General features: G+C 42.1%; 1 protein-coding gene across 5 annotated transcripts in view; it reads left to right on the top strand.

The window, feature by feature from the left end:
* Window positions 1-21,285, top strand: part of SCFD2 (sec1 family domain containing 2) — a 430,084-nt gene that overhangs the window by 259,096 nt on the left and 149,703 nt on the right. The window contains exon 6 of one of the 5 annotated variants that reach the window (XM_084972018.1): window positions 168-2,942. The exons of the other annotated variants lie outside the window; for them this stretch is intronic. Within the exon in view, the coding sequence (XP_084828144.1) occupies window positions 168-244 (77 nt within the window). The 3' untranslated portion in view covers window positions 245-2,942. Of the gene's footprint in view, window positions 1-167; window positions 2,943-21,285 lie in introns of those variants that run through there. 5 annotated transcript variants of the gene reach the window in all.

Here is a 21,285-nt window from a genome sequence, read left to right as displayed (position 1 = left end):
GTGTGAAATTACAGAATGATTCCCCTTACACTCAAACTCACATGTGTGCATTCACACACATCAGAAGGAAATTTTTATAGCTGAAAAACATTTGATATTGTTTAAGCCCCAAATAATATAATTTTTTTTATTACTAAAAGCTTCACTTTCTTTTTGTGTTGGAACAGAAACTGCCATTTTTTGGGGGAGAGGGGAGTGGTCTTCAACCAACAGGATCCCAGAGCAAGGTATAAAATATGTGTAGTATGCATTCATCAAGGAAACAGTTCAGAAAATAATCCCCCTCCTACTTGTCTTTCCTCTTCACTCTGCTAGCTTACTGTACACTGGCCTGCCTAACCCTCAGAAACTCTGAGGCCATTTTATCAGTATTGATTGACTTTGTGGTAGAGGAATTTGGAAAAAGAAAAAGAAAAAAAAAAAGTTACTTCAGGAAACTTGAAAAGAGCCAGACAGGTGCTCCCCTTTTATACTTAACCCATGAGATGCTTGCCCAGGAGAAACCTAGAAGCCTAGGGCAGATCTTTCTTCCTTCTACCTTTTTCCTTCCTCTTATCTTTTCTTCCTTCTTCTTTTCCATCCATTTTAAATAGGTAACATTGAGTTGTGTTATGAAGCAGTATGACACAGTGCCTTGCTGATAATTTAGTTGGACAGAGAAAATGCATCTGGAGAACATATAAGTAATACTGCAGTACAGTTCACAAAGAATTCTACAAAACCAAGTTTTACCAAAAAAAAAAAAAATGCAATGGTATTTTTTTCCAAGAAAATAAAATACTGGCAGTCTTTTGTCTAATTTGTCCCTCCCCCAAAGAAGCTAATGTATAACACTTTAAGTATTTTCTCTCATATAATTTTCTTAAAACTTTAATACTTGCTATCACTAGTCCCATCTTAGGAAGAAAAAAATAATGGAATCTGATTAGTACAAAATTTTACATATTTTTCCATTAAATACATGTATATTAATTGTTCATACTATTCTACAAACCACCCACAGATCTCCAGGTGAAGAATTTAAAGAACTGCCAAAGTGACAAATGCAAAGAGTACATGAAATTATTGAGGGGGCCTCTCTGTTCACCTTATCTAAGCACCTCAAAAACCAGCACGGGCAGGCTCATCCACTTTACTGTCACTGCCCCTAGGCCTGGAAGAATGGGGAGAATTGGGTCGGCTGAGCAGAGGTGTTTTCAGACTTCTTGAGTTTAGAACACTCCGGGCAAACAAGTCCATGGTTCTAGAAGAGATTGGCTCAGTTAGAGATGAGTCTTCTCACTGCTGCTATTGTCAGTAGGAACTTAAGAGAATCTATCATGTTGGTGCATATTAATTCTGTCAGCTCATTAGGGTGACAGTTACGACATTGTTATTTCATAAGAGTAAAGCATACATATCTCACTTTGAGAAGTTTTTTTTTGTTGGTTTGTTTTTGTTTTTGTCTTTTTAGGGCCATACTGGCAGCAATGGAAGTTCCCAGGCTGGGGGTCTAATGAGAGCTGCAGCTGCCAGCCTACACCACAGCCACGGCAACGCGGGATCCACTCAGTGTCTGCAACCAACACCACAGCTTGTTGGCAACGCCTGGATCCTTAACCCACTGAGTGAGGCCAGGGATCAAACCCTCATCCTAAAGGATACTAGTCAGGTTCTTTACCTCTGAGCCATGACGGGTACTCTTAAGTTTTTATTTATTTAATTCAAGTATAACTTACAGTATTGTGTTAATTTCTGCTGTTCAGCAAAGTGGTTCACTTTTTTACACACACCACACACACACACACACACACACACACACACACACACACATATATATATATTCCTTTTCATATTATGGTGTATCACAGAATATTGAATATAGTCCCCTGTGCTATACAGTAGGATCTTGTTGTTTATCCAATTCCGTATAATAGTTTATATCTGCAAATCCAAAATTCCCAATCCTTCCCTTCTCAGGCTCTTTGCAGTCTTGGCAACCACAAGTCTGTTTCTTATGTCTCTAACTCTGTTTCTGTTTTGTAGATATGTTCATTTGCGCTGTATTTTAGATTCCGCATATAAGTGATATATAGTTGTCTTTCTCTTTCTCACTTACTTCACTTAGTATCATAATCTCTAGATCCATCCATGTTGCAGCAAATGGCATTATGTAATTCTGTTTTATGGCTGAGTGATATTCCATTGTGTATATATACCATGTGTTCTTTATCCATTCATCTGTCAGTGGACATTTAGGTTGTTTCCATGTCTTGGCTATTGTAAACAGTGCTGCTTTGAACACAGAGGTGCATGAATGTTTTCAAATTAGAGTTTTATCTGGGTATATGGTCAGGAATGGGATTGCTGAGTCATATGGCAACTCTATTTTTAGTTTTTTTGAAGAAACTCCATAATATTTTCCATATTCACTGCAGCAATTTACATTCCCTCCAACAATATGAGGCTTCCCTTTTCTCCACACCCTCTCCAGCATTTATTATTTGCAGACATTTTTTTTTAAATTTTATTTTAGGGCTGCACCTGTGGCATATGGAAGTTCCCAGGCTAGTGGTCGAATTGAAGCTGCAGCCTCTGGCCTGTGCCACAGCCACACCAGATCCAAACCACATCTGCAGCCTATGCCTCACCTTGCAGCAACCCCAGATCCTTAACCCACTGAGTGAGGCCAAGGATTGAACCTGCATCCTCATGGATACAAGTCAGGTTCTTAACCTGCTGAGCCACGATGGGAACCCCATTATTTGTAGACTTTTTCATGATGGCCATTCCGCCTGGTGTGAGGTGGTACCTCATTGTAATTTTGATTTGCATTTCGAATCAGAGAAGTTTTAACTTCACATATCTACTAGTAGGGAAAATCTGGAAAGTTCAGTAACCATTTTCAACTTTGGAATTTGTCATTCTCTATTCCTTGCTTTTTCCTCTTCAAAAATTAAAAAAAAAAAGTTGTTATAAGTGGTTTAAGTTTGAAAGTTTACATTTCATTAAGTTCCTTCTAGTGCCCTGGGCCATGCCTTATTCCAGTGACCTTAAGAAGCAGTTGCTACTACTATGGTCAAATGGAAGAGATGGAGTGGTTCAGACATCCAGGAGAATCTGGCTCCTGGAGTGATTGACTAGAAATTAGAGGTTAGAAAATAGCAGTACAGTGATAAGCCAGGATGCATCTGGAAGATTCTCATTGTAATTTCATCCTAATATCCACAACTGTCAAGAGATCAACTCAGCCCTGGAGATGCCCATCTCCAAGCATGGGCTCCCACATCCTTATTTCCCATTTAGTGTGTTGCTACAAACTAGTCTTATGGCTTGGCTATAGTGCCCTGGAAAGACTGGGCAGGAAACTCAGAAGAGCATTCTTAGCTCCTGCTAGGTCATCTATTTATCCAACAATTATCTATTGAATATCTTCTATGTGCTAGGCATTGTGCTAGATAGACATTGGAAACATTGTTAATTCCTACCCTTGCAGAGTTTCATTTATGCCTCTAATTAGCAGTGGACTCTGGGCAAGTTTCCCTTTCTGTAAATGAGGGACCTGGACTGAATGTTCTTGAAAGGTCCTTTCCAACTAGAATATTCTACTCCTAAAAGTAGAAGGTTCCTGGTATCTCTGAGAGGAGTGAAGGGTTAACTTAAGCAGTATATTAAAACGATTTAACAACGATTTAACACAAAAATTGGAGGGGTTGTTTTGTTTGGGGGCTAATAACTTGCTTTTTTGGAAAATTTTGTGGAATATTCCTTAGAAGGGGAAAGAAGAACATGAAAAACTTAAGTCATTTATATCATCCATGTTAACTCAAGTAGTTTCAAGAATACAGTTCAGTTTAAGTAAAAAGATTTCCTGGAGTTCCCATCATGGTGCACTGGAAGTGAATCCGAGTAGGAACCATGAGGTTGTAGGTTCGATTCCTGGCCTTGCTCAGTGGGTTAAGGATCCAGGTTGCCATGAGCTATGGTGTAGGTCAAAGAGGTGGCTTGGATCTGGCGTGGCTGTGGCTGTGGCCGACAGCTGCAGCTCCCATTCAACCCCTAGCCTAGGAACCTCCATATGCCACGAGTGTGGTCCTAAAAAGCCAAACTAAATAAATAAATAAATAAATAAGCATTTCCTGAAACTTTTAATATATGAAATCAAGTTAGTTTTACAAGTTACTAAATCAAGTTAGTTTTACACACGTGTTTAACAAAAGTTAGATTTTGACCACCTTTTATTTAAAAATAAATCTATGAACTCAATAATAGGATTCCAGTTAATACATTTTGTAGTTCCCGTTAGCATAGCAGCAGGCCATGTGGGCCATCAGAGGTGAAGAAAATGACTTGGTCTTGCCTTCAAGGAGCTCACAGTGTGGTAGCTCCTCCTGCATGAACTGAGTAGCTGTTTAACATTCTTTTTAAGATATCCTAGTCTTTAGCATTTCTGATGGAAATATGATGCCCTAGGATAACTGGGGAGGGCGGTGGGAAGTGTGACACCACACTAGAACATGCTGAGGAGGCTTTAGAAGTGAAAGCTTGTGTTTGGAAAAGAGCTGTTTTCCTTCTGCAGGGGCGATCTCTAAATTGTACTTACTAGGCATTCTCTGTTAGCACAGAGAATATTCGGTTTTCTTTGATGTATTTCTTGGTTTGGAAGTATCAGTGCTGTTGGGCATCAATTAAACTAAAAAATGTTTTTGTGGATTAACAGAAATGTTTGCCTTAGTGTTGATTTTCTAATTGTGTTGTAAAATGGATATCCCCATCTGTGCTTCATCCGGGAGAACTTGGAAATAAAGATATTTTTAAGTGCGTAAATGTGACTTGAGAATTCGAAAAACTGAGTGTGGTATTTATATGAGCAAGTATACATTTCTATTTAAGATGGGGCCACCCAGAAAGGCTGAGCCACTGTCCTCTCTCTCCCATTCCCTTCTCCTTTTCACTCCATTCCTTGTGTTCCTAACTCTAAAAATAGAGGCTTACAGCAGAGCAGCACAGCAGGGTATGGTTGCCCACAGGCTGGATCAATAATAACCCTGTTCGGCCATGAATAGATAAGGTACAGTGTAACTCATGGGTCAAATGGACCAGGCAGTCACAGTCTAAGCTCACATGCTGGAGAGGAATGAGGGAGGACTCATAACTTGAGAAGCTGTTTTAATGCCTCCAGGTTACCAAAGACCACCTTCCTCAACCTATTCACATTTGGGATAATCTGGACCAATGTGTGACTACTGAGGTGGTGATAAGACAGAAGCAAAGGGACACCAGAACCCTTTTGCAATAACATCATTCCATAGAAGCAAAGGGACACCAGAACTCTTTTACAATAACATCATTCCATGGGTCAGCTATGAACCTTACTTGGAGTAGCTAAAGGCGAAGGAAAAGTTAAAAGCATTAAAAATAACCTTCACAGGGAGTTCCCGTCGTGGCTCAGTGGTTAACGAATCCGACTAGGAACCATGAGGTTGCGGGTTCGATCCCTGGCCTTGCTCAGTGGGTTAAGGATCTGGCATTGCCGTGAGCTGTGGTGTAGGTCATAGATGCGGCTCAGATCCCTCGTTGCTGTGGCTCTGGCGTAGGCTGGTGGCTGCAGTTCCAGTTGGACCCTAGCCTGGGAACCTCCATATGCTGTGGGAGCGGCCCTAGAAAAGACAAAAAACAACAACAACCAAAAAAAAAAAAAAAACAACCACAAAAAACAAACCTTCACAGTAGTTCTCATTGTGGCTCAGCTGTAGCAAACCCGACTAGTATCCATGAGGACATGGGTTCGATCCCTGGCCTCACTCACTGGGTGAAAAACCTGGTATTGGGTGTAGGTCACAGATGCTGCTCACATCCAGCAGTAGTGTGGCTGTGATGTAGGCTGGGAGCCGTAGCTCCAATTTGACCCCTGGCCTGGGAATTTCCATATGCCATGGGTATAGCCCTAAAAAGACAAAAACACTAAATAAATAATTATTTTAAAAAATAAGCTTCACATTAAAATACTATCAGTACTTGCAGGGGAAAAACGGAATTAAAAAATTTTTTTAAATTATCTAGGTAATCTTCAACATAGACCAAATCAAGAGTTTATAAAGAATTGATAGCGTCTTAGCCTATCATGGATTCATTCACCATTTACTCATCAAATGTATATTAATTGGCTACTTTATGTCATTTTTTCCTCAACCTTCCTCCTCTCCTCCATCTTTTCCATCTTTTTCTTTTCCTCCAAGTCCACTGTTCTATTTTTGTTTGTTTGTTTGTTTATTTTTTGCTTTTGGGGGCCACACCCACAGCATATGGAGGTTCCCAGTCTAGGATTCGAATCAGAGCTACAGCTGCTGGCCTACACCATAGCTCATGGCAATGCTGGATCCTTAACCCACTGAGCAAGGCCAGGGATTGAACCTGTGTCCTCATGGATTCTAGTCAGATTCGTTTCCACTGAGCCACAGCAGGAACTCCAACCATGCCATTTTTAAACAGGGCTTTAAATTCTCTTAACTCAGTTACCTGGAACTTTCTGGATAAAAACTCTTTGGTTTTCAGTGTTTGTTAGCCTCTTTGAGTTGAATAAGAATTGAGCCAGCCATCACCTCTTTAAAGGACTTTTCTGGAGCCACAATTTAACCCAGAATCCTTCACGTTGGTGAGGTAAGCCAATTTTCATCTTCAGGTTTCTGATAACTAGGACTTGCCATTTGGCTTTCAGAAACACAGCCACAAATATTTAATAAACGCAAACATCTTGAAAACAGCAGGTTTCCATTGGCTGGGTATTTCCAGATGTCCAAGAACAGAGCTGCTGCTGACTCTGGAGTTTGCCTTCCAAGTCAGAGCAGATTTGTTTGAATGGCAACGTCCCTGGAAGTCTGGCCTGTCACCCGCAGGGCTTCCCCCACCACCTCCCATCTCCTACCCAGACAGAGAGGTGTTCCCACTGCTGAGGATAAAGTCTTCTCTTGAGCGACCAGCCTCACCTGGTGAGAGGCTGCCCTGGCCAGTAATCAGAGCTCACACACCATAGGCTTCACACTCATCTTCAGATTTCCTCCCAGGAAACCTCGCAGGCTGGCCACTTGGAGTCACATTTATGAATGTGATGTCAAAACATATCCAGAGTGGTTTCCAGAGAAGCATATTATAAAATCAGTGATAATGCCAGAGCATAAAGAGAATGAGAGTAGAAAGTAGGATGAAGTTAAAGGTAGGATAAAGACAATCACTGACATAATTATAACACCTAAAAGCCATGGGGTCCTCTATAGCTGAGGCTGGTCTAGATATGGCACAGAGATTCTTAGCAGCCAACGAAAAGAGAGAACTCTGATTAGTTAGAATTTGGGAGAAGGCAGTGATGTCACAGCGTTCTGCCCACGCAGACTCCACCTTCCTGGTACGGCTATGTCTCCTGGAAGCTCCTGCAGCCACACCAGTATTTTTAGGGCCAGGTTGACATGAATCTGTGGCTCCTTTTTTCAAAGCATGCCTTGGGAGGCTGCTGTCCCAGTTTTCCCAGGTGTGCTGTTGGAGCCAGTAATTCATTGAATTGGAGACATGGTTGCAGATTTCTTACTTTCTCCTTCTCTCTCTCTCTCTCTCTTTTTTTTTTTTTTTTTGCTTTTTAGGGCCATATGTGCGGCACATGGAAGTTCCCTGGCTAGGGGTTGAATCAGAGCTGTAGCCACAACCACAGAGGATCTGAGCCACATCTGCGACCTACACCACAGCTCACGGCAACACCAGTTACTCAAGCCACTAAGCAAGGCCTGGGCTCGAACCTGCATCCTCATGGATACTAGTCAGATTCGTTACCACTGAGCCATGACGGTATGCTGAGCTCCTAGGTGCGAATTTCAATTCCTTATCCCAGCAACGCTCATCTTGGGGGAGCAAAGTCAAATCCGAAGGCATGAGAAATGAACTAAGTGTCTAAAATTAGATGCAGTGTCCCTGGAAAGGATTTTCCTCCCTGGTCTAGTTCTGTATTCAGACCCATGTGCCCATGGGGGTCTAAATATTTATTGGGCCCTCTGTGCACAGTGGTCTTAAGAAGACACAACTACCCATGGGCACCGTAAATTAAGTCAGTTGCCTGTGATGCGCTCGAGAAGTTTAATGTTCCTTTCTTTTAACCTTTTGGATAGTTTTCAGAAAGTCGAAAGAAGCACCTCTTAATCTATAGAATTATCTGAACCCCTGCATTCATTTATATAATAGAGATAATCCCCACACTCTGACTTGGTGCCAGGCACTATGGAACTACAGCAGTGAGTAAAAATATCAACATCTCTGTAGGCAGACAGCTTCTAATTATTATTTTACTGTTGTTACTTAACGTTCAGAAAAACTCAGCCCTTCTTGCATTTTTTCTAGCTGACCAATCAGTCTCTGAAGTACTATCTCATGTCTATTTTGATCTCTAAATTACCCTGTGAGGTAGTTTGGCAGGAATTAATCCCCTCTTCAGAGACCAGGAAAAATGTAAACTTGCCAAGGTCACACAGAGCTGGGATTCAAAAACCAGGTCTCTTAACCCTAAGGTCTGCCCTTTCTCCATGATACCATTTTCCCAATTAGGTACTTTTATTTTCTGACCTCTAGTTTGCTAGATGGTCAAAGATAAGCAGTTCTTTGTGACACTCCAGATACAGACAAATTTCTCAGAAAACCGAACAAATATTGAGGAATCAGAACACAGGTTTTTTCAGTCCTGCTGCCTGATTTAATGGCCTCAGAAGCCCCGGCTATGCTGGCCCCGGCATATTTCCAGGGCTACCGAGAAGACAGAAAGATACTGTGTTCTTAGTGCTTATCACCATCAATTAAAAAAAATCCAGGCCTTTTGTAAGGAAAATTACATCCTTCAATGTTTGTTTCCTTTCGTATGCACCTTTTTTTGGCAGCCCCATGGCATATGGAGTTCCCAGGCCAGGGATCACACCTGAGCCACAGTTGCAGCCTCTGCCACAGCTACAGTCACGCCAGATCCTTTAACTCACTGTGCTAGCCTGGGAACCAAACCTGCATCCCAGAGCTCCAGAGACACTCTGATCCCATTGCGCCACAGTGAGAACTCCCCTTTCGTAGGCACCTCTTAATGGTTAACTTGCAGCCAACATCCGTTTGCAGTCCAGCCTCCTTTCCTAACCCACCAGAGACAATATCTTTCCTACCCCCAAAGCTTAAAGAACAAGAAAGTACAGTGGGAGAAGGGTTTCCGACAACACCACAAATCACTTGCCGACGTCCCCAGTGGCATAAACCATCATGCTGTATGATACATGGACCTGTGGCCCCTCCTCATTTTTCAAACCGGGATGCTGGCATCCAGTCACTGGAGTGGAATTGGCCCAGTAATGTTTTCCATCTGCTGGCTTGGCACGAGTCATTACGGGGTGTCACCTGGGTTCTGTCTTAGAGTCTCTAGGGCCAAGGCTAGAGGCACTACAGAAGAACAATTACCTTATTCATCTGTCAGCACTGTTTACTTTATGTGAACAAAACAAGATTTTGCTGAAGTATATAAAAGAAATTTACTGGAAAAGAAAAGTCTAGGCATCCTCTCTCTTCCCCCGCCCCCACCCCTGCCCTCACATCTTCAAATTCTGATACATCTCAAATGTCACCTTCTCTAAGGAGCTTTTCCCCACACCCTCAACCTCCATGTGCCCCTGGAGAACTTATTTCATATTGCTTTGTGTCGCCATTATTTATTTGTATTTCTCTCCCTCCCACTAGACTGTAAACTCTTCAAAGGAGAATATGAACTGTATCTTTTAAAGTTCATACCACTCAGTAAGTTTCTGTTGAGGGAATGATTTGCAAGTATAGAAAAAAATGGTAATTCCTGTTAGTTTTAAACTAAATCTACAGGAATAAAATATGTTGAATTTGGCATTCTGAAAATGAATTAAAGCCTTTTTTTTCCCTTTTATAAAAAGTTAGCAATAGGAAGTTCAGTATGAAAACACTTTTAAAACAATTTTAAAAACAATGTTAAAAACGACTGAAGTTTTTATTGTGGAAAACCAACAGGATGTTCAAAACTACTCAATATCATTTAAAATTGACCTTATTTAATGGAAATGTTCACATTATTAGTATTTCAGAAGTGATGTATATGCTAGTCATAGGAGAAATTATTTCTAAAAGAATGTAAGACTTTTAAAAAATTTTTATTATAGTTGATTTGCAGTGTTCTGTCTATTTCTGATATATAGCAGAGTAACCAGTTATGCATATATACACATTCTTTTTCTCATATTATACTCCTTCATGTTCTATCACAAGTGATGGGATATAGTTCCCTGTGCTATACAGCAGGACCTCTTTGCTTATCCATTCTAAATGTTATAGTTTGTATCTACTAACCCAAAACTCCCAATCCATCTCACTCCCTTTCCCTCTCCCTTGGCAACCACAAGTCTGTTCTCCATATCTGTGAGTCTGTTTCTATCTCTGTAGATAGGTTCATTTATGCCATGTTTAGATTCCACATATAAGTGATATCATATGGTATTTGTCTTTCTCCTTCAGATTTACATCACTTAATATGAGAATCTCTACTTCCATCCATGTTGCTGCAAATGGCATTGTTTTGTTCTTTTTTTGGCTGAGTAGTATTCCATTGCGTATATGTACCACATCTTTTTAATCCATTCATCTGTCGATGGACATTTAGGTTGTTTCCATGTCTTGACTATCTGTGAATAGTGTTGCAATGAACGTAGGGGTACATGTATCTTTTTCAATGAAAGTTTTGTCTGGATATATGCCCAGGAGTGGGATTGCTGGATTATGTGGTAGTTCTATATTTGATTTTCTGAGGAACCTCCATACTGTTTTCCATAGTGGTTGTACCAATTCACACTCCTGCCAACAGTGTAGAAGGGTTCCCGTTTCTCCACACCCTCCCTAGCATTTGCTATTTGTAGACTTATTTATTAATGATGACCATTCTGACTGGTGTGAGGTGGTACCTTATTGTAGTTTTGATTTGCACTTATCTAACAGTTATGTTGAGCATTTTTTCATGTGCCTATTGGTCATCTGTATGTCTTCTTTGGAGAAATGTCTTTTTTTTTTTTTTTAATGTATCACATTGATGCTGGTTTAGACAGTTCAGGGAGAGCGAATGAGGTGGCTACAGGAGTACAGGAGTACTTCTGGAAGGAAGAGCATCTGAAAAAAAAACCTCCAAAACAAAACAAAAAAAAAAAAAAAAAAAAAAAGCCAAACCGTCTACCCTGGCATTAAGACCCTTCACACAACTTTTCATCAAAGGGCTGAGACAGGTATTCACAACTGGCTCTCATCTGAGCAGTAACCTGAACACCCAGGCTCTGTCTTCTCCAGGCAAGGTGGTGGTCACAGTATCACTTGTACCCACAGTCAGTCACATGGTCTGTCTTACCTGCAGGGAAGGCTGTGCCCAGGAGGATGAGAGAGCCTGTGGGGAATAGCAGTGTAGTCACTGAGCTTTGAACTCTTCTCTTAGGAAATTTGGTTCCAGCATAGAGTAGTGTGAGTGGCCTGGAAGATTCAAACACCAGAGCTGGAGTTCCCATCGTGGCGCAGCGGAAATGAATCCGACTAGGAACCATGAGATTGTGGGTTCAATCCCTGGCCTTGCTCAGTGGGTTAAAGATCCGGCGTTGCCGTGAGCTGTGGTGTAGGTTGCAGATGGGGCTTGGATCCCGCGTTGCTGTGGCTCTGGCACAATTCGACCCCTAGCCTGGGAACCTCCACATGCCGAAGGAGCGGCCCTAGAAAAGGCAAAACCAAAACCAAAAACACACAAATACCAGAGCCATTTCTATGGGAGTCATCAGGATTTAGTGACTGACTGGATGGGGAAGTAGAAACACAAGAATAATACTGGCAGTTTCCTAACCTCTCCCTCTGTCTGTCTTTAAGGCTCTCTCAAAGTGATTTCTAAAAAGCAACTGGACAAGGCTCTGAAAAGTTGTCTGTCACAAGGTTGTTCTGAAACAGTGGTTACCTTGCAAGCTGTGCATCCACTGGCTTTACACATCCACTCTAGTCCAGATGACTTTTCAGAGGGACCGCAGTCAGATTCAAAAGAGGACATCATCTGATTAATGTGACTTAACATTAGCAAGTGCATTTCTGGTATAGGGACATGAAAGGCCTTGACAGTGAAGAACAGTCGGGAAATGACAGGCTCATTTAGTGTGTGGGCAACAGAAGACCTATCCTCTCTTCAAAAATAGCTGTCAAAGAAAAGAATGAACCAAGACGAGCTGGTTGCTAATAGTTTTGGCGTGGGAGGAAAAACTGCATTGCAGTTCCTGACTCCGAGGTGGGGTCAGGAAGGTCAGTCGCTCAGTGTTGACCTTTGTGTTCAGAGTCTTTTCGCATTGACTCACCAGACTCTTGTAATTTGGTGAGCCAGAGAGCAGAGAAGTAGGAGGCAGTCCCCGTGCTGAACTTTAAACTCCTGAGACGCTTGTCCTGTACGATAACAATTAGCACTGCCTGGGATCCAAAGCAGACTAGCCGCCTAAGACCGACCGTATTAATCTAAATGAAATCAATGAGTGACCACAGGAGAGCCCGCTGGGAAGCTGGGGGCAGGCAGCTAGTAGCTCTACTGAATAGCCTGTACACTGTTTGTTTGGACATCTGTCTGGAGATGCCTTTTTACGAGAGCCATAGGCCTGATGGGATGCGAGAATTGCAGCAACATCGATAGGATCACATGCTCATCAAGTGCCAAGGTCCTCTGATCCCTTCAAATCTAAGAGCAATTTTTTTATTGCTTAATTCTTCTCCTGGTGATGACCTGATAAGTGACATCTTATAATCAGGCCAATGATCTTTTTAAAAAAATTTTTTTTATTACTCAAATGAATTTATCACATCTGTAGTTGTATAATGATCATCACAGTCCAATTTCACAGGAATTCCATCCCACAACCCAGGCACACACCCCCATCCCCCAAACTGTCTCCTCCGGAGACCATAAGTTTTTCAAAGTCTATGAGTCAGCATCTGATCTGCGAAGAAGTTCAGTCTGTCCTTTTTTCAGATTCCACACATGTCAGTGAAAGCATTCAATGTTGGTGTCTCATTGTATGGCTGACCTCACTTAGCATGATAGTTTCTAGGTCCATCCATGCTGCTAAGAATGCCGGTATTTCATTCTTTTTAATGGCTGAGTAATATTCCATTGTGTATATGTACCACATCTTCTTGATCCACTCCTCTGTTGATGGACATTTAGGTTGTTTCCTTGTTTGGGCTATTGTAAATAGTGCTGCAATGAACATCAGAGTACATGTGTCTTTGCGAGTCGTGGTTTTCTCTGGATAGATGCCCAGGAGTGGGATTTCTGGAGGCCAATGATCTTTTTCAAAATTAAGTAATATGTGTTTATGATAGCAAACTATGAAGCTAAAGATTTTAAGTCAACTTTAGTCCCATCATCTAGAGATAACTACTAGAAATATTTTAGTAAGTTTCTTTCAATTTATAGGCATGTACATATATAGATAGATAGATAGATATACATATACCTATATAAATAAGGCTTAAATACAAATTAACTCTGATATTAGAGAGCTTCCCAAGTTATTCTTTAAAATTTACCTTTAATGGTTGCAGGATGTTCTAAGATCTACTATTATTTATTTAAGCATTTCCTATTTTTGGACAATTTCAGTTGTTTCTAGATTTTGAACATCCTCGTGCATAAATCTTTGTCCTTATCTCTGACTACTTCCTTAGGATATAGTCATAGAAATGGAATTACTAGGTCAAAGGCTGCAATCCTTTTTAAGACTCCTAATGACTAGAAGTCACACTATACCCTAGGAAATGTGCTGCCATTTACTCCTATCATCTGGGTAGGAGAGAGTCGGACTGACCAAAGATCCTTTCAGCATTATCATTCTTTACTCGTAGGGCGAGAATTTGGACATTCGACCAGGTTATCACTTCAGAGCTTTATGGGCTGCTCTGCTTCATCACTGACTGTCTTGAGTACACGTGGTATGAAAGGCTGTTACCACAAACATCGTTATGGCTGCACTCAGTAAACACTAAGAGGACAGACCTAGGAAATATAAAGTGTGTCCAGCGTGAGTACCTGCTTTGCATACTTCTTAGTGAGCAAAATCAGGGCAGTATGAGTTTTGCTACATTTATATCCTAAGCATCCTTTGGGATGGTTGCAGTTGGTCTCCAGAGCTGACATGCTGGGGCTCTTCCCCAGAAATGTCTGTCTAGAAATAAAGGAAACTCCAAGCATGAAAACTGCACCTCATGAGCCCAGTGGAGTTTTTCTGCTGACAGAGAATTGATTGACTGAATATAAATCACTCTGACTTGAGAGATTCTGTCCACTCAGGATGAATTGGGGAGAAAACACCAGAAGGAAATTGGCCTCTGAAGTGTGAGGGCATTGGATTATTGCCGTCAGGAGCAATGCTTGTCAGGAGCATTGCATTCTTGCCTTATTTCGGATCTCGTGTTATTTGGAGCAATATTGCAGTGCTGGAAGATTTGCATCTACCTTTCTCTGTGGGTAATGTTCTAAGTCTTTCCTTTTCCATTTTAGTAATGGATTAGCATCCTCTATTATAGTTTATGGTGCTTGGTTCATTCAGTAACAATATCAAAATTCCACCAACTTTTTCTCTCTCCTCCTCTCTCTCTCTCTCTTTTTTTTTTTTTTTTTTTTTTTTTTAAGGGTTGCAGGTGCGACATATAGAAGCTCCCAGGCTAGGGGTCAGATCAGAGCCGCAGCTGCCAATCTACACAACAGCCACAGCAATGCGGGATCAAGGCTGTGTCTGCCATCTGCACCACAGCTCATGGCAATGCCAGATCCTTAACCCACTGAGTGAGGCCAGGGATCGAACCCGTATCCTTGTGGATACTAGTCAGGAGTTCCCACTGTAGCTCTGTGGTAACAAACCCGACTAGTATCCATAAGGACTTGGGTTCGATCCCTGGCCTTGCTCAGTGGCTTAAGGATCTGGAGTTGCTGTGAGCTGTGGTGTAGGTCGCAAACACGGCTGGGATCTGGCATTGCTATGGCTGTGGCACAGGCTGGCAGCTGTAACTCCGATTCGACCCCTAGCCTGGGAACTTCCATATGGCCGTGGGTGCAGCCCTAAAAAAGACAAAAAGCAAACAAAAACACTAGTGAGTTAGAGTGACCTGCTTGGGGCGCAGAACTCATGGGTTATAAAGCTGACCTCAAATCTTGTCTCTATTCCCAATCCAGGACTCTTTATACTACAATAAATTACTCTTTCGTTTTCAAAAAAATTAATTTGAAAAAAAATTAATCTTACTAATTTTGGATGTTTTAAAATCACTACCCTGATGTACTCTAACTGGTTTAATTTTAGAAGATAAAAGAAAATTGGGGAACATACTTTTAAAACGTTTTATTGGGGTTCCCATCATGGTGCAGCAGAAACAAATCCAGCTAGAAACCATAAGGTTGCGGGTTCGATCCCTGCCCTTGCTCAGTGGGTTAAGGATCTGGCGTTGCCATGAGCTATGCTGTAGGTCGCACGGGTGGCTGGGATCTGGCATTGCTCTGGCTCTGGTGTAGTCTGGCAGCTGTAGCTGTGATTGGACTCCTAGCCTGGGAACCTCCATATGCCATACCTTCGGCCCTAAAAAGCAAAAAAAAAAAAATCATTGAGGTTTGTAAAACCCATACTTTTTCATCTTTCATGTTAAATATAGATACAAAACAACATTATTGCCATCAGCATAAATTGGGGTGAGTTACTTCACTATTTCACATGTTTTTATTTCAGTGTGTTTCTTATTTAGCTAGTTTTTACTCAGCTTTTCTCTCCTTTTTTTTTTTTTTTTCATATGTGATTGAAATGTTTTCCACGTTTATTTCCAGTGGGTGAAGTGTGGTCCGTTGCATAACCACCCCTACCCCTGGATAATTGCCCTCCTTATTTTTAGGAAGCAGAAAATAGCCTATTGTTTTATAATTACTCAGTGGTGCCCACCCAAACATGAGGATTATGCAAGAACTTTTGCTGCTTCTCTCGTTCAGGGAAGGGAATGGGGATGGAAGCAGGAGGGAGGATAAAATTTTGATCTTTTTTTTTTTTTAATGGCCACGCCCACAGCATATGGAAGTTCCCCAGCCAGGGATTGAATTCGAGCTGCAGCTGCAGCAACGTTGGGTCCTTTAACCCACTGTGCTAAGCTGGGATCGAACATACACCTCTGCAGCAACCCGAGCCTCAGCAGTCGGCCTCTGAACGCACTGATTTTGATCATCTTTGCATGTCCTGAAATGCCGTCTTGGAAAAGAGTCATATTTTCTCAGGTTTCCTTAGAGACTTAAAAAAAGAAAAAAAAAAAAAAAAAAAAAAAAAGCCATACACACCTACCTTAAAATTAGTGACAAGAGTGACAGGTATACATTTTTTTTTCCACCTGTCTTCTAACCAGAACCTCTTACTCATTTCTAACATGACTCATTTATTTTGTCTAGTACAAAGATGTAAAATACTCACTGAGAGCTAAAGAGCTCAGGAATTTCAGCTAGATAAAAATTTTGTACAACAATAAAGAAAATAATAAAAAATAAAATTAGAAACCTCAGCAGTAGCTTATTTCATAAACCCTATAAACAACAGATACTTAAAATAATTTTTTTTGCACAATGAAGCACTGGAGGTTGAAAAATTAGGAGTTCCCATCATGGCGCAGCAGAAACGAATCCAACTAGGAACCAAGAGGTTGCAAATTCGATCCCTGGCCTCGCTCAGTGGGTTGAGGATCTGGCATTGCCATGAGCTGTGGCGTAGGTCGCAGACACGGCTCAGATCTGCCATTGCTGTGGCTGTGGTGTAGGCCAGCGGCTACAGCTCCGATTAGACCCCTAGCCTGGGAACCTCTATATGCCGTGGGTGCAGCCCTAAAAAAAGACAAAAAAAAAAAAAAAATCTGCGTAAAGATTTTGGAGGCTTTTCAAAGATTCATAGTATAACAGTATACAGTTTGTATAGAATTTCTTGATTTGTTTGCCCCCCTAACAAATGAAAATATTAGCACAGGACAGATACGATTTTCTAGCTTTCTGCTCCTGTACGATCCAGGATAATAACCAAAAAGCTAATTTTGTGACAACAGTTTTATTTCCATGGCAACTGACTTGTAATGTTACAAACAGTGGATTATTGACTGGTTCATGATGAAGCTTAAGGAAGGTTCCTATTCAAATAGGATCATCCAAACCCAACACCAAGGGGAATACTGTCAGAGCTGCTTCCAGCAGTGTGTCCTTTTCAGAAATGTTCTCATTATTCTGAGAGCTGTGTTTTTATTTTGTGAGGGGTTTTGTTGTTGTCGTTATTGTTTAATGTTCTCATTTTGTTTGCTTTACTTCTTTATCCCCTCTTCCCCCAGAGGTGATGGGATGGAAAAATGCTTATTTTTAGCAACAGAAGCCCCCCTCCCTGAAGAAGCAGTCTCCACTTTCGATTTAATTCTTCCTGCATAAATGAGATTTATTTTGAAACTTCAGTCAAAAACATCTGTACTTTGTGCAGGACAAACATGTGCTTTCTTCCAAGAGCTGCTGACCTTCCTGATGTTAGATAAACCCATGTTGCTCTGTGAAAGCCCCTGGTAGAAGCAAAGACTGCAGTGGGAAATAGAAGCCCACTCATTCTTTAACCCAGAGCGCCTCTCTGTGGCCTCAACAACTTACTACAGAAGGAGGATGAAAGCATCCCAACTGTTTACCAGTTGGCGTTGCATTCCCCACCCCGCAATCTCCTTCGTACTTTTGAAAGGCAAAATGCAGTTTCATAACCGTATTATTTGACGACTTGCTGTGAATACGAAGCTCCTGAGAGCACATCTTGGAAGATGAGCCACTCTTAGCGGACATTCTACTGGAGCTATTTTTCTCATAGGGATGAGAGGAGGAGCTGAAAGAGACTTATCTGAACCATCCAAAGATGGACAACACGGCTTTGAGAGATTTTCTTTCTCGTGGGTAGTCAGTCCTCATTCATGCTGCTTCTTCCACAGGTTAGACTAGTTATAACTGTCTCTACCTTACTTTTCTGCAGCCCTTCCTAGGTTATAAATCCCCTCAGGGCAGGGCTGTTGTGTCCCTCACCTCTGTATTTCCAAAGCACAGCACAGTGCCTGGCACAAAGTAGGTCTTCAGGAAATGCTGGATGAATCATAGGTGTTTAAGGACCAACAGTGGTGGATCAGAGACATAAAATCCTTAATCTTGGTCCGTGTCCTGACCATCCGAGTGTATGGTTAGCCTTTATTGCTGTGTTTTGCTGTACTTACTCTTTGAAAATTGCCTTAAATATACTGAGCTTTGCTTAATGAGAAACCGAGGTAGCAAATAGTAGACCCTATAATAAAGCTGGACAGTTTGACTTAGTGTCTCTTCTCCCTCCCGACCTGCTGGCTTTTGGTTTGTTTTGCTAAATCATTAGCTTGTAATGTCTACTTTTTATTCAAAACATCTGCCACCCAGTACAACACCAGTAAAATCTTCCAATGGACACTAAAAGCTCAGAGGAAAAAAATAGTCCCATTACCCTAGTAGCAGGGAATGCTGAGTTCTGCTGCTTTTCAGGGAACAGGGGACCTCCCCCCCGCCCCCGCTTCACAACCACTATTTTCTTGTTCAATTGTCATCTGCATTGAAACATGCTATGTAGGTAACACTTTTTTTTTAGAGGTGCATTTAACTATGTTTTGAGAATTGAACTTTATCCCACCAAACACGTGGATCATTCAGTGTACATTTATAGATCCCCTCTATGTGTTTGGCATTGTGCTAGGCTTACAGAAGTGGGTGGCACAGTCCTGCCTGGGCCCCGGGTGGAGGCTGAGGGAATTGTAATGCGGGTGACCTGTACACATACGGCTGAGACCAGTGGAGAGAGTGATGCCTCTGCATACTTGATAAATGTGGCAGGATCAGAATTCAAGACCTTTTTTTTTCTTTTTGCTATTTCTTGGGCCTCTCCCACGGCATATGGAGGTTCCCAGGCTAGGGGTCTGATCGGAGCTGTAGCCACTGGCCTACGCCAGAGCCACAGCAACGCAGGATCCGAGCCGCGTCTGCAACCTACACCACAGCTCACGGCGATGCTGCATCGTTAACCCACTGAGCAAGGGCAGGGACCGAACCCGCAACCTCATGGTTCCTAGTCGGATTCGTTAACCACTGCGCCACGACGGGAACTCCTCAAGACCTTTCTTAATGGCTGCACCCTCGGCATATGGAACTTCCCAGGCCAGGGACTGAATCAGAGCCATAACTGTGGCAAAGCCAGATCCTTTAACCCCCCCATACTGAGCCAGGGATGGAACCTGAGTCTCTGCAGTGACCTGAACTGTTGCAGTCAGATTCTTAGCCCACTGCACCACAGTGGGAACTCCTGAAGGCCTTTTAAGGCGAGTGGAAGTGTCTCTGTGTATTGCAGAGCCAAACTGAGAACAGTGTCTTAGATTACAAGGGAGAAGAGTCAGGCAAATAATGTTGCATTACCTCATTTAAAAACATTTATCTTGGGGAGTTCCCATCGTGACTTAGTCATAAGGAACCTGAAAGTATCCATGAGGATGCAGGTTCAATCCCTAGCCCCGATCAATGGGTTAAGGATCTGGCATTGCCGTGAGCTGTGGTGTAGGTCGCAGACACAGCTCCGATCTGGTGTTGCTGTGGCTGTGGCGTTGGCCGGCAGCTGCAGCATTCCTCGGGTGTAGCCCTGAAAAGCGAAAAAACAAAAACAAAAAAACAAAAACAAACAAAAAAAACCCATTTATCTTAGGCAAGGCAAGGAAGGAACACTTGGATTTTAGGTGTGGCCAGTTAAAATCAGAGACTCTGACAGTAATCCCTTTCTTACCGCCCCACCCCCACAAGTGTGGACCAGTAACACTGACCCAAGGAAAACTCTGAAACTTTCTTCTCCAGACTTTTATAGACGTTGTTCCTTCTGCCTGGAACAGCTGCAGCAATTCCGTCTCCCAACTCCCAATCACTCCTCCTTTCATCCTGGAGGCACTGCCACCCTCATAGCACCTGCCACACTAATGTAAACGCATTCACCTGCTTACCTGCCTGAGCCACCCCCCCACACCCCGCACCCCCCGCCCCATGACTGGGAGCAGCTGCATGGGAAAGGGTGTGTCTTTTTCCTTCAGGGCCCAGCCTTTTTTTGGCCCGTTGAGGCTTAATAAAGGTGTCAGATCAAATTAGCTGATTTCCAATAGCTCCGTGGTGTTGTGTCTCTGTATGTGATTTCAGAAAAAAATAGGCATTTTTTTTTTTCTCATATAGGGGAAGGGAATATATACCCCTCACTGCCTGGCATCCAAGCAGTGTCCTTTCCTTCAGTGGTAAACGTGGACTGTTTCTTGGAGTATAGGAAATGTTTGGTTTTTTGGTTTGTTTTTTTAAATAAAAAGAAAGATATACTGGAGTTCCCATCGTGGCTCAGCGGAAACAAATCTGAATAGCATCCATGAGGATGCAGGTTTGATCCCTGGCCTCACTCAGTGGGTTAAGGATCCGGCGTTGCCGTGAGCTGTGGTGTAGGTCACAGACATGGCTCGGATCTGGCGTTGCTGTGGCTGTGGTGTAGGCTGGCGGCTACAGCTCCAATTAGACCCCTAGCTTGAGAACCTCCATATGCCATGGGTGCGGCTCTCAAAAAACCAAAAAAAAAAAAAAAAAAAAAAAAAAAAAAAAAAAAAAAAAGTATAGATAGCATAGGTTCTTCTCTGGAGCCTGTTTACTCATCTATAAACAAGGGGTTGGGCCTGATAATCTCAGAGGACCTTCCAGCAAAAGTTGTTCTAGGAGGCCCACCATAAATACCATAAAACCATCGTATTACTGCCAAAATTCTACATAATGTTTGTTAAGATGTTGTAAAATGCTCGTGAGTAGTTTAGAAGAAAAAGTGAAGAGACAGCCTCTGGCACACAAAACCTACGTGATTTTTGTTGCCTAAATGCAAGAAAAAAACATGTGGGGAAAAGCCTAGTAGTTAAATGAGAAATATATTTACCGTTGATGGGATTTTCAAAAAAGGAAGGGAGGATTGCCTGCAGGGGCAGAAGCGGACATTTATTGTGAAAACGTGTAACCCGAACAGTCCCATTATTTATTTACATGGGTAATGGCTTGTGAATCTACAGTGAAAAACCTTTATCATAAGAGAATGAGGCCACGAAGCTCGTGTGGCTGTACTTACAGGCCAGTGCTTCATACATGCCATGAACTGATGATTTGACCAA

This window comes from Sus scrofa, chromosome 8, assembly GCF_054392235.1.
Source record: "Sus scrofa isolate SSC_HxYL_T2T_F1_AM1 chromosome 8, Sscrofa_HxYL_maternal_Yorkshire_Landrace_v2.0, whole genome shotgun sequence".
Lineage (NCBI taxonomy): Eukaryota > Metazoa > Chordata > Mammalia > Artiodactyla > Suidae > Sus > Sus scrofa.
Note: the sequence above shows the minus strand (reverse complement) of the source record. Positions and strands in the feature narration are given on the sequence as shown.